Source organism: Trichosurus vulpecula, chromosome 6 (genome assembly GCF_011100635.1).
Source record: "Trichosurus vulpecula isolate mTriVul1 chromosome 6, mTriVul1.pri, whole genome shotgun sequence".
Lineage (NCBI taxonomy): Eukaryota > Metazoa > Chordata > Mammalia > Diprotodontia > Phalangeridae > Trichosurus > Trichosurus vulpecula.
The window spans coordinates 7,486,588-7,499,792 of NC_050578.1; the positions used below are offsets into that span (position 1 = coordinate 7,486,588).

At 42.1% G+C, this 13,205-nt stretch overlaps 1 protein-coding gene across 1 annotated transcript in view; it reads right to left on the reverse strand.

Moving 5' to 3' along the window:
* Window positions 1-13,205, reverse strand: part of SH3RF1 (SH3 domain containing ring finger 1) — a 224,429-nt gene that overhangs the window by 11,697 nt on the left and 199,527 nt on the right. Inside the window, exons 9-11 of the mRNA XM_036763467.1 lie at window positions 9,563-9,822; window positions 6,335-6,684; window positions 2,082-2,419 (exon numbers count right to left, since the gene is read on the reverse strand). Of these exons, the coding sequence (XP_036619362.1) occupies window positions 2,082-2,419; window positions 6,335-6,684; window positions 9,563-9,822 (948 nt within the window). The remainder of the gene's footprint in view (window positions 1-2,081; window positions 2,420-6,334; window positions 6,685-9,562; window positions 9,823-13,205) is intronic.

Here is a 13,205-nt window from a genome sequence, read left to right on the forward strand (position 1 = left end):
AGCACCCAAATACTGGTCAAAGAGAGTTATCAATGTCCCTATCACCTGTCTGACAAAAGGGAGAATCCACACTTTCACAATGAGCAGGAATCCACCCATCTGCCTAAACTGAGAATTTCTTTTACTGTCTTTGATTAGATCTTAGCCAGGGTAAGTCATTACCCAAGATTTCCCACACTGGTTCATTTCTGGATGAGGAAGTAGAAAAGGAGAAAACCCTGGTCCTAATTCAATAATTAGCTATTATTTCTATCAATACTTATCACATAACGGTATATATTATACTTACTATGCTCACGTGTGTGTGTGTGTGTGATACACACACACATACACATACATACACACACATACATGTATACTGTTGTTTTCCATAATAAAGCAGAGAATCTTTGAGGGGAGTGGCTGGTTTTTTGTTTTTTTTTGTCTTCGTGGATCCCCAGCACCCAGCACAGCATCTGATACAGAGTAGGCTTTTAATGACGTTTGTTGATTGACTGACATATTCAAATATAAAATGAAGATGTGGGACCAGATGGCTTCTGAGGTTCCTTTTAGCTCTAGAGCTATGATCCTACAATACCTGGTACCTCACAGGGCTGTCACAAAGATCCATGGAGACAGTGTGTGTGAAATATTTTGTAAACCTGGGTTTGGAGTCAGAAAAACCTGAGTTCAAATCCTGCCTCAGACACCTACTAGCTGTGTGAGCTGAACAAGTCCCTTAACCCTATTTGCCTCAGTTTCCTTGTCTGTAAAATGAGCTGGAGAAGGAAATGGCAAACCCCTCCAGAATCTTTGCCAAGAAACCCCCAATGGGTCACAAAGAGTCAGCCATGACCAAAGAATGACTGCGAACCTTAAAGTGCTACATACATGTTATTATCATTGCTTGTACTACAAATACTAGTTATTTTTATAAACATGCCTCCATAATTCCACAGGCCTGAAAGTAATTTTGAACCAACACAAGAATACTGAAGCCCCACAGGTGAATTCTACACATATGAGGAATGCATGCCTTGTGAAAAAAGCAGGCACTGAGGGAAAGAACACTTCACGAAGCAGCGCATTTACGTTCCAGTAAATGTCGGGCCTGTTTTCAGGGTCTCAGAGAACGCTGGCTTTCCCCCCCAGGCAACAACCACATTTCATCTTGGAGTTTATATGGCCCTAGTAGATATTTGCCTTACTAAAAATAATTCACCTCCCAACATACTCTGGTGCAACTGGCGGCTATGCCAAAGGACAGCTGTCCGTTCTCGTAGCTGTTAATCAAGCCCGAGCGGCTCCAACGGCCTTCGAATCACTGGGTCAGGAGGAGATGAAATTCTCTGGAACACCAGGGCAAGTCGGCCACACGCTTCCGGCAGAGGAACAATCGAAACAGAATGTTCTGGGTGGCCAAAGGCTTCGGCGGCTTCCTGATGAGTCGGTACTGACACAAAACCTGCCTCTCCTCACACCCCAGCCCAGGGCAGCAGTCCTAATAATCTCAGATTACAAAGCACTTCCCTGGATCTGTTTTGCTGGACTGCAGATGTGTTTTAAAAGGGGAAAGGTGGGAGGGAGAGAAAATAAAAGCTTGCTAACTGGAAACTAGGGGCAACGAAGTGGTATAGTGAATAGAGAACTAGGTCCATAGACAGGAAGATCTGAGTTCAAATCCAGCCTCAGACACTTACCAGCGGTGTGACCCTGGGCAAATCACTACCTGTCTGCCTCAATTTCCTCAACTACAAGATGGGGACCATAGTAGCACCTACCTCCCAGGGTTATTCTGAGGGCCAAATGAGAAAATACTTGTCAAGTGCTTAGGACAGTGCCTGGCACACAGCGGGGTGGGGAACTCGGGGCCTTGAGGTCACAAGGGGCCTTGTAGGTCCTTGAGCGAGACCAACTTTTACAGAACAAATCCTTTTACTAGGGGGATTTGTTCTGTGAAATTTAGATTCAGTCAAAGGCTCACACTTGAGGACCTAGAGGGCCGTGTGTGGCCTGGAAGCCAAAGGTTCCCCACCCCTGTAAGAAGACACTTAATAAATGCTTATACTCTTTCTTCTGGAGTAACCCCTACGACTCACCTTTCACAGACAACAGGCCTTGACTCATTCAGGACAGGACCCAAAGAAGAGCACGGCTGCCTTGGGGGTGGAGCGATGGGAACGCTGGCATCCAGCGAGCTTGTCTTCCTGTGAAGTGCCTCTAGGACCGCTGATGTTGGGCTGTCCCCATCGGAGGGACAGGACCCAGCCCTGCCATGACTGCCTCCTGGGGGGAGCTCGGGCCCTATAGCCCCTTGCAGGGTTAGCTCCGCTGGACCCTGTTCCACTTCCAGAGTTGGGGAGGCAGGAGGAGAAGCTCGAGGTTTCCGTTTGGTGGAGGCACCAGAAAGCAACTTCAGCAGACTTCTCCTTTCCTTCTGTAACAGACACATTAGTTTTAGTCTGGTATTATGTTTGCTACTATAATCAAAGCACCATAGGATTAGAGATTGAGGGCAGCTAGGTGGTACAGTGGATAGAGTGCTGGGCTTCCTGAGTTCAAATCCAGCCTCAGACACTTACTAGCTGTGTGACCCTGGGCAAATCACTTCACCTTCTTTGCCTCTCAGTTTCTTCACCTGTAAAATGAGCTGGAGAAGGAAACAGTAAACCACCACAGTGTCTTTGTGAAGAAAACCCCAAATGGGGTCACACAGAGTTGGACATGACCAAAAAGACTTAAGAACAATTAATTATAAGTTGAGAGCTGGAAAAGATCTCAGAGGTTATTTGGTCCAATTCCTTCCCTTTCCAGATGAAGAAAATTAGGCCTAAGTTTAAGTGATTTGCCAAAGGTCACATGGGTAGTGTCAGAGGTGGGGATTTGAACCTAGGTCCTCTGACTATAATTCTGGCGCTTTTCTATCCATACCACACTGGTCTGTAGGATTTGCTAGGTCCCATTCCCTGTATATGTATATCTTGTCATTTATTTGCCTCTGACCTCTTTCTCCACATTTAATTTAGTTTTAAACATGTCAATTATCAAGGGACTGATGGTCTTTTTGTGAGATTTTCCACATCATTTGCTTCTCCTTTCTCCTGATTTTGACCATTTGGTTACTCATTAGATTCTTATTCCGAAGAAGTATTCCTTAATTTAGGCATTATTCACTAAGTCAACTGTCAAATTCCACACTGTCTTGCATGTATTTGATCATATTTTCACCATTTACTTCTCATTTGCCAAGAGTTAAAAGCCTGGGTGGGCCCTTGACAGCAAGCACCACATTCTTTCTGTGAGGTGCTTCATCCTATGCTGTATACCTTACATACAAATACGAGCAACGGGCTGCTATAGGGAGAGGGTTTTAGAAACTCAGCAATTTATAATCCATTAAATGACTAAGGGGCACTTTTGGTTTTGGGGTGTGTGTGTGTGTGTGTGTTTCCTCCCTAAACCCAACAGTAGAGAATGTAAACAGGAGCTTAATTTTAAAAGACTGATCTCTGTTCAAAGCAAATTCTAAACTCTGAGATCACTATCCTTGAAAAAGAGGACAAACCATTTTTAATGAGCCCTCCTAATTCCAACTTCTCTGTGGATTTCTCAGGAAATTATTTCTAGATGAAATAATGTTTTTTCAGGCAAGTTTTTTCTTCAGGGGATTTAATGGAGTGACTGGCGTCCGAATTGAAAAGAACTATTAAGGACAGAAATTAGCATCAGGCAGGAAGCACCCTTCATGCATTATAGAGGAATACTGAATACCAATACAGCAAACTTTCAATTAGCTAGGAGGAAAGCTCAGCATGAAAACTGAAGTCAGTCCCTCCACACCTCTCATTTTACCAAGGCCTTGTTCCTCTTTTCCCAACCCAAACTGTTAACATCGGTGTTAATAACAACGGCATTTTACAGGCCTGTTGATTTCTCTCTCATTTCCTTTCCTGCTTTCAAGCTAGGCTGAGAAGCTAGAAGACAGACAGAAATCCAGAGCTATGGACTGCTGTTTCCAGATTGAGTAACTGATCGCCAAACAGTCAAGAGTTCTCAAATTTGAGTGAAGGTTGTAACCAATTTCATTCAATTCAATGAACATCTTACCCCCTGTAAAGTGAGACTGAAGTAGATGGAGGAGGGGCGTGTCTTTCCTTGGGGTCCATGAAATTTTTAAAAAATATTTTGACAACTATATTTCAGTGTAATTTGATTCTTTTGTAATTCTCAGTATTTCATTTCATGCACGTAAAAACGTCATTCTGGCTTCACCAGATTGCCCCAGGAGTCCATGACACAGAAAAAAAGTTAAGAACCACTTCCCTAGGATAGTACTGTGCAAATGATGAACAGGCTGATTTTAGAAAAACATGGAAAGACCTGAAAGAAATACTGAAGAGTAAAATGAGCAGAACGCTGTACACAGTAACAGCAATATTGTTCGAAGAGTAACTGTGAAAGACTATATTATTCTGAGTATCATAAATACTCAAATCACCTACAAAGGAACTATGAAGAAAGATGCTATCCACCTCCAGAGAAAGAACTGATAAATAGAATTATGTGTAGTATGGTTTTACACACACACACACACACACACACACGTATGTATCAAAATATCAAAATGGTGGTGGGTGGGGAGGGAGGAGAGAGACAGTTCACAGCTTAAAATATAACCAGAAACTAAACAAATAAAATTACAAAAAAAAAAAAAAGGAACCACTCCCCCATCTTGGTCTTGATGAACTTTTAAGATAGATTTTTTTAACCTATTTTAAGCCCTGCAGACCCCAAGAACAGCATCACAAGAGAAATAGAGGCAGAAGGGATGGGGGAAATGACCTGGTTTTGCTAGCACTGCCTCTTAACATAAAAAATTTGTCCCTTTTCTCAAGGATGGTAATCTAAGAATTTAGAATTTACTAAATTTGAACAGAGATCAGTCTTTTTAAATTCAACTCCCACTTAAATTTACTAGCGTTGGATTTAGGGAAAAAACAGACAAACAAAAAAACTATCTTTAGGTCTATCCAGGCCCTAATGTTCTATTCTGTTTATGAAGTATGTGCCCTACATACTTCTCTAGAAGGCACCTTCTCTAGAAACTCTGCTGCCCCACCAATAGGAAGAAGCATCCTCACTGTATATAAAATCAAGATCCTTAAGACATGCTCTGTCTGAAGGACAGCTGCTAGCGGGGGTGTGGGAGGGGAAGTGACTTGGCAGCCTTCCTTAAGAGGCCAGCTTTAGATGGCAAGGGATAAAGAACTGGGAGAACTGAAAAGCATCTGGGCAAATACATCTCATAAAGAGATTCCATGCCAGTAGAAGTTGACATTATTAAAGACCCTAAGAGTTGTCAAAGGCTGGGCTTCCTTTGGCTTTCTGAAAGATTCTCCATTACAGGGGTAAGACCACCATTAGGTTTCATCAGTCAGCAGCAACAGACCTTGAAATGCTTTTTCTAAACCTACGAATCTAAGCTACAACAATAAATCTTCTTTAAAAAGTATTCACATAGTATGAAATATCAGTCCTGGGACTTAGTTTCATGCAGTTAATTATAAACACCAAGCCAATAGTGATCTGCTTTATTCATAAACTCTCGTTAATCTGGCAATCAAATATTAACTTTTTAGTAGGCTACGAGGTTTATTCCCCCATAAAGTACTGTTTATAGGTATACCTAACAATTTAAACAGACCTATGTACATTAGCAAGGAACCAGATGGCTGAGAGTTCAATTGTGCCCTGGGGCTGACGTGAGCTATACTGGGATAAATTTATGAAATGTTCATTAAGAGTCACTGGAATGATTCAATTTTGCCGTCAGTCACTTCCTTGGTTTGAATCTATCCACCCCCATGTCTTGCCCCCATCCAACACAACACACACACATACACACACACACACACACACACACACACACACACACAGAGTCTCATACATGTATGTTTAAGTGCTATGTTTCCCACCCCACCCTTCAAGTAGAATATAAGCTCTTTGAGGGCAGGGATTATTTTAAATAAACTTAAATAAATGCTTGTTGGATTAGACTGGATTGGCTCCAAGAGGTTAACTTTCCATTTAAATTTCCTTTAAGACCAAAGATCACCTAGCCCACCTCCTTCATTTGCTGATAAGGAAAAGGAGTCATATAACAAGTATGTGGCAGAATCACAATTTAATCTTATGACCTCTGGCTGACTATAAATCTGAAGTGTTTTCCATGGAGCAGTAAGATGAGAAGTGAGCAACAAAAAAAAGGAAAAGGAAGAGAAATAAGTGACTCAGATAATCAGTCCTTGAGCAAGGAACACTACAAGAGAGAGAAAGAGGATGCTGGTCCCACCTTGCTATCCTTGTCTGATTTGGTGGCAAGGCCACTTGCACCAGCAGATAATGCATTCTCAGGAGAAGTAGGGAGTCCAGGGAGGGCTGTCCCTGCCTGACCACTCAGTTCTGTCTCCAGAGACGTGGCAGGGATGTCGGGGGAGTTCAAGGAAGCAGTTGCCGCACAGGCCAGTGGCACAGTTGGCCTGCTGAGGTTGACAGCAGCAGCGACATAGGCAGCAGAGTTTGGAATCGGAGGCTGAGGTTGCTGATGGGGTAGAATCACAGTTGCAGGGCCAAGGCAGGATGAATTCTGTACCTGGATGGGCGTCACTGCAGCTGTGGGGCGTTCCTGGTTGTGAACAGCAGCTAGTAGAGAGGGGAGGAAACATAGCTCAAAACTTTAATTTTCTAATAAGCATTACTTTTCAGGATGAGTCATTCCATTGTAACAGAACATGATAAAAGGTTGCTATTCTGTCTACCACAATAAGGCTCTCCGGTGAGGGCTTCACAATGTCTTGTCTCAGTCAAATACTAGGAAAAGCATTTCCAATTAGAGGTCAGTCTTTTAAAGGTCAGATTTTTTATTTATCCAGGGGCCTTCTGTCCAGCTAACATTCAATGCTCTGGAAGATGGGTAGGATTTTCATGATGCCAGTGCCACTGGAGACAACTTTTTATGGCACCTGATTAACCGAAAGAGGCAGCGTTGTATTCCAAGCACTGGGCCCGAAAGTCAGAAACACCTGAGTTCAAATCTACTTCAGACACGTGCTAGCTGTGGGACTTAGTGTTAAGTCCCTTAACCTCTGTTTGCCTCAGTTTCCTCTGCAGTAAAATGAGAATGGTAACAGCACCTACCTCCCAGAGTTGTTGTGAACATCAAATGAGATAATATTTGCAAAGTGCTGAGCACAGTGGTGGGCACATAGTAGGCTCTTAATAAATGCTTATTCTTTTCCCCTTTGGTGGAACTGAGGGGACTGGGCCAGCCAGTGGCTAATTTGAACCACACTGCCTCCATCTTGTGATTCAATTCCAGAGCCAGCTCAGTTCCCTTTCTATTCAATCATGGGTCTAGTCCAGCTTCTGTCTTGTGAGAAAACTTCAATTGGGGGAACTGGAAGAAAACGTTATTGCGTTGTTTGAACCTGGCCCTTCGTGGCTATGAGGCGGGACCGCCTCTCCCCATTGCTTAGAGACCTTTAATTAAGGACCTAGGTTATGCTGACCAGACACCTAGACAGATCCAAAGACTGATGCAGGGAATTGTCTTACAATTGTACACACCAAGTGACTCTTATGTCTTATCTAAAAACTGGTCCTGTACTGTAATCAGTACATCTGGGGTGAGTGGGATACCTCTTCTTCTGAATTTGGATAATTTCACCCATCTGCTCTCCCCCTCCCAATGTGGAAAGTCCCTAATATTTGAGCCAATTAGAAATCAGATTACCTAACGTTGTAGTTTCCTTTTAATTAATTGGCTTTATTTGATTGTTTTTAACGTACAAAAGTCTGCTTCCCTCTATATTTGGGTTCCAGGCCTAAGCTAAAGAGGTCTGCTCCCGCTTTGTCAGGCAATTGCCAGGCATTGCTTGATAAATCAATATGCTTGCAAGTTCGAACTTTTGTTTCCTCAGTCATTTCCTCTTCATCCTACTATGCCTTCTTCTTTCTGTCTTTGAGCTTCAGATAATTCTCTCAAAAGCCACATCTGATAGGTATTAAGTGTGTGTCCTTCCCCTGTCCTTCTCCTCTTTAAGTCCCATCAACTCTTTCAAAACCCATTTCTGATGCTTATTAACTGTGATACCAGGCCAGTCCAACACTCTCTGAGCAAGTCTCTGAAACTGTAAGGCATAGTCAGTTTGCACTCATGCAACTGCCCAACCAAATACATGGTTCTCTGGTTTCAGTCCTTCCTCTTTTCAATTTTTTTTAAACCTTTCAATATTTACTCTAACACTTAGGCTATTCAGGGGGACTCAAAAGTTTTGTTTTGTACCACTGGTGGGCTCTTGGGGAGTGGTAAGGAATTCTACAGACTCAGGGTAGATAAAAAGGTGGGGAGACATTTCTTTTGTAATTCATACGTTAGAATCACGAGAGACAGTTTCATCATGGTTTGAGAGCTAACTTTGAAGTCAGTAAGACCTGGGTTCAAGTCCAACTTCTGATACATACTATTTGGGTGACCCTGGGTAAATCACTTCATCTCTCTCTGTTATGTTCTGTTACAGGAGATTTTCTTCATTTGGGAATTCCTCAGACCAAGGAAGTCACAGGTTCAATCCCTGTCCCCTATGTTAGAATCATAGGATCACTGCCCTTTAAGCTAACAGGTATTTCAACCAATCACTCTATCAACAAGCATTAATTAAACGACAACCATGTGCCAGCATTGTGCTAAGTTCTGGATAATAAAAAGACAAAGTCTCAGCCCTCAAGAAGCCCACATTCTTTTTTTTTTTTTTTTTGCTTTTTGGCAGGGCAATTGGAGTTAAGTGACTTGCCCAAGGTCACACAGCTAGTAAGTGTGTCAAGTGTCTGAGGTCGCATTTGAACTCAGGTCCTCCAGACTCCAGGGCCGGTGCACCACCTAGCTGCCCTGCAAGGAAGCTCACATTCTAATGGGAGAGACAACATGTAAATAAATGCATAGGAGATATATGCAGAGTAGATGGAAAGTCACCTTAAGAAACATAGTTTTATCTTTGTTATATATTATTTAAAATTTACAAATGAGATATTTGTAAAGTACTTAGCAGCACAGTAACTGGCACATAGTAGGTTCTAAAATGCTTATACCCTTCTTCCGTCCCCCTTTCCCCCACTCTTAGAAGGAAGACTAGGGTTTTAAAAAAATCACCTAGTGTACCACCCTCAATTTACAGATGATGAAACGGAGACTCAGAGAGATGAACTCATCTGCCCCTGATTGCACTGCCAGAATACCAGTCAAGCTTGTTACTAGGTTCCTGAAAAATAACACAGCCAGAGAGTTAGCGATCGATCAGAAGCTTAGCCCCGACGCAGCAGGGAGCGGCCAGCATGATGGGACACGGCACAAAATGATGCCTGAGCTCCAGGTCACAGCAGTCTGATACAAATATATATACACCCGGCATAAGCCCAGGTGAGGTGAGGCGGACGTCCATTTGATCGGCTTGTCTCTGTTTCCACCTCCTAATATTATTCATGACTTTTCTAAAGGTGAAGCCCCTCACAGTTTTCTCTTTACCTGTACGGACAGCATTTCGAGCTTGACTGACTGTCATCTGTCTGATGACAGGCATCAGAACCTTGGCCTGTGGACTTGTCTGGAGGTGAGCCGCTGACACCTCTACGGTAGGCACCACATTGGGACTCCCTGCTATGCCGTTCCCCTGGTGTTTCTGGGAAGACCCCGTCGCAGCGGAGGGACTGACCATGGTCACCACTCGACCCGTCTGACCAGCAGTAGACACAGAGACTTTACCTTGGGAAGTACTTGTCACAGATCTGTCAAAATAGAGAAATAACGTTTTTGATAGTGAAGAAAGAGAAATAAAAGCTGAGGAAGGCCCGCTCATGTAGATAATTGCTGATAGAATCATCTCAAGTGTAAATCTTGATTTGCTCAAGCCAATGCAACTCAACTCAATAAATATCTATTAAGTATCTACTATGTGCCAGGCACTACGCTGGTGCTGCCTTCAAAAAGCTTGTGTTCTCCGGAGAAGAACAACACCTGCAGAGTCAAGTAACTATAACCTATATGTAGTAGATACACACATAGTATATTGTGTATTTATGTGATATACATAGCAAATACAATACGTGATAGTGTAGATATGTAATACTATATTTATGTAACATAAAGCAACTATATTATAATGCCATATCACACACACATGTGTATTTGTGTATGTGTTTTATATGTATATGTGTACGTATGTTATGTGTACACACACACACACACACACACACATACAAACAAACACACAAACTCCAGAGGCTGAGAGGAGAGCTGGAGAAAAAGGAAAGGCTTTGCAGAGTTGGCGGCTGCTGAGCTGAGTCTTCAAGGAAGCGAGGGGTGACAAGAAGTAGAAATTAGAAAGGTAAGTGTAATTAGCACAGGGATAGACTGGTCAAAGACAGAAGAAGAGAGGGTAATGCTATGGACCAGAAAGAGTTCAGATAGGGTAAAGCAGCAGGTAAAGAAGTAGGGGGAAGGGAAAAACATCTGTATCGTATCTACTGTGTGCTAGGCACTGTGCTAAATGCTCTTTACAAATGTCTTATTTGACACACCCACAACATGGAGAGGTAGGTGCTAATATTTTCTTCCTTTTACAGTTAAGGAAACTAAAGCAAACAAAGGTTAAGTGACTTGCTCAGGGTCACACAGCTAATAAGTGTCTGAGGCCACCTTTGAACTCAGGTCCTCCTGACTTCGATTCCAGCGCTCTAACCACTGTGCCACAGCTGCCTCCAAGTAAATCACCATCCTTGTGATCATCACAGACAATAAAAAAGGCAGCATGTTTCAGGGGCTAGAAAGTTGGTGTCAGGATGACCTGGGTTCAAGACCTCTCAGTGCTCCAGGCAATTCTCTAAGACTTTAAGAATTCTTACAGAAAAGTTCTTCATTAGTATAGAAAGTTTCCAAACTGGGAGTCCCCCAAACTCACAGGAGCAGGCAAAAAATAAATCGAATGTCAACCCAGTCAAAGTCCTAGTGCACACGATTACCTCCCAGTTAATCATTAGTAATAATAACCCCATGGAGGCACAGAATGAGGAAGGCGAGAAAAAGGAAGAGGAGGAGGAGGACGTAAGGAAGGCGGAGGAGGAGGAGAGAAAGAAGATGTCAAAGGAGAGTGACCTATCCCAAGATTATTTCTATCCAAACGCCACAGGAAGAAAATAAGAAGAATGGGATGAAGAAGAACAGATCATTTAGGGATTGCCTTGGAATTGTCAAAGCATCTAACCTTCATCACCTCATTCAAACCTTGTAACAACCGTGGGAGGTAGCATTATTTTCATCATGAAGCCCAGTGCCCACAGTCACACAAAGAGGAATATTCAGGTGTGGGATTTCAACCTGACTCTAAGCCTAGGCCCCTCTCCTGTCCACCACACACATCGCTCACATCCTGGCCACATTATGTACCAAGGCTCACCATCACTTTTATTGACTCTAATGATAACCTGGTTACTTCTATCTGATACGTGAAGAATTCTCTGATTTCGTCAGTGGCCATAAAGTGCTTAACTTTGTTTTAGAAACACCCGAGTGCAAATCCTGCCTCAGATACTTACTAGCTGTGTGACCCTGAATGACTCTCAGCCTTCGTTTCCTCATGTGTAAAATAAAGATAATAAAAGCACCTACTTCCCAGAGTTATTGTGGGGATCAAAGGAAATAGCATATGTAAAGACCTTTGCATTCCTTAAAGCACTAGCTACTATTAAGTTATATATAGTATTAAGTTAAGTTAATATAGATTATGTATTAATATATCATCATATAATTGTTTATTAATTATATTATGAGTATTTCAACTTAGTGACATAAAATTACATAAAATGCATAAAATCATATTATTATTTATAATCTATATTATATGATTGTTATAGAGTATGAACATATTAAATTGATATATTGTATATTAATCAATGTAAGTGTTAATTATAATTAACAATAATTAATATGCAGCGTTATTATATTAACACCTTTTATGTTACTCTAAGTACTAACTATTATTAATGTTATTCCTTCAATTCAGGCTGACTGCAACCCTCCAACGCCTTAGTATACGGCTGCTGTTGCCAAAAACATGATCACCCTGGTGAACCTTTGAGTTATGAGGCTCTCGGAGCTTAAAAATCTGATCGGTGGAAGACAGACATACAGGATAATAACCTTTCCAGTGTTATTTATTACTCTATGTTCCCCTCCATGTACTCTATGACTACACAGCCTCCTTGAACAAAACATTCTCCAAACAAAACCTCTCCCAACTCCAGGTATTTGTACTGAAGTTCCTTTCATGCCCATAATGCTCTCTCCCCATTCACCTCTGCCTTTTACCTTCTCTGGCTTCCTTTAAGACTCAGCTTAAACCACGCCTTCTGGAAGAGGCCTTTCCTGGTCTCCACCTCCTCATACTGCTAGTCCAGTCTCTCTGACATGACCTCCCATTTATACATATTTTGGAGGAACATAGGTATAAATGTTGTCTCCACCCTTAAATGTGAACTCCTTGAGGGCAGGGACCATGTTTTTATCTTTGTATTTACTCCCAGCTCCTTAGCTCCGTACCTGGTATATAGTAAGTTCTTAATAAAAACTGGTTGACTGACTGATCAGGCCTATAGACAAAGCCCTTTCAGCTTGCTAGGCCTAGCCAGAGTTTATCCTCCTCTGGCATAAACCCATGATCAAAAACCCATAGTTACTTCTAAGATGAGCCGCATCAGAATATGTCTTTGGTGGATGATGATGATAATAGAACAATTCACCTTTACTGAGCTGAAAAACAGTGAACTCAAAATAATGGTGAGCCTGAGGCACTGTGTAATTTCGAAGTATGTTCTGAACCAAAGAAAGATTAAATCACTACATCTTTTTTCAGCTTAGGAAATTACAACGACTCAGAAAGTTACAGTGATTCCCAAATTCCTGGTATAGAAAGTCCAAACCTCTCTGCCTGTCCTTCCAGGTCCTCCATAATTTTTCTCCAGCCATCCAGGCTGGAATCCTTATGTATATACGACGTTTCCCCTGATAAGAGTTTAAGCTTCTTGAGGCAGGGATGTTTTCACTTTTGTCTTTCTATCCTTAGCATGTAGTAGGTGCTTAGTAAATGTTAATTAAGAACTCTGGAGGAAAAAAA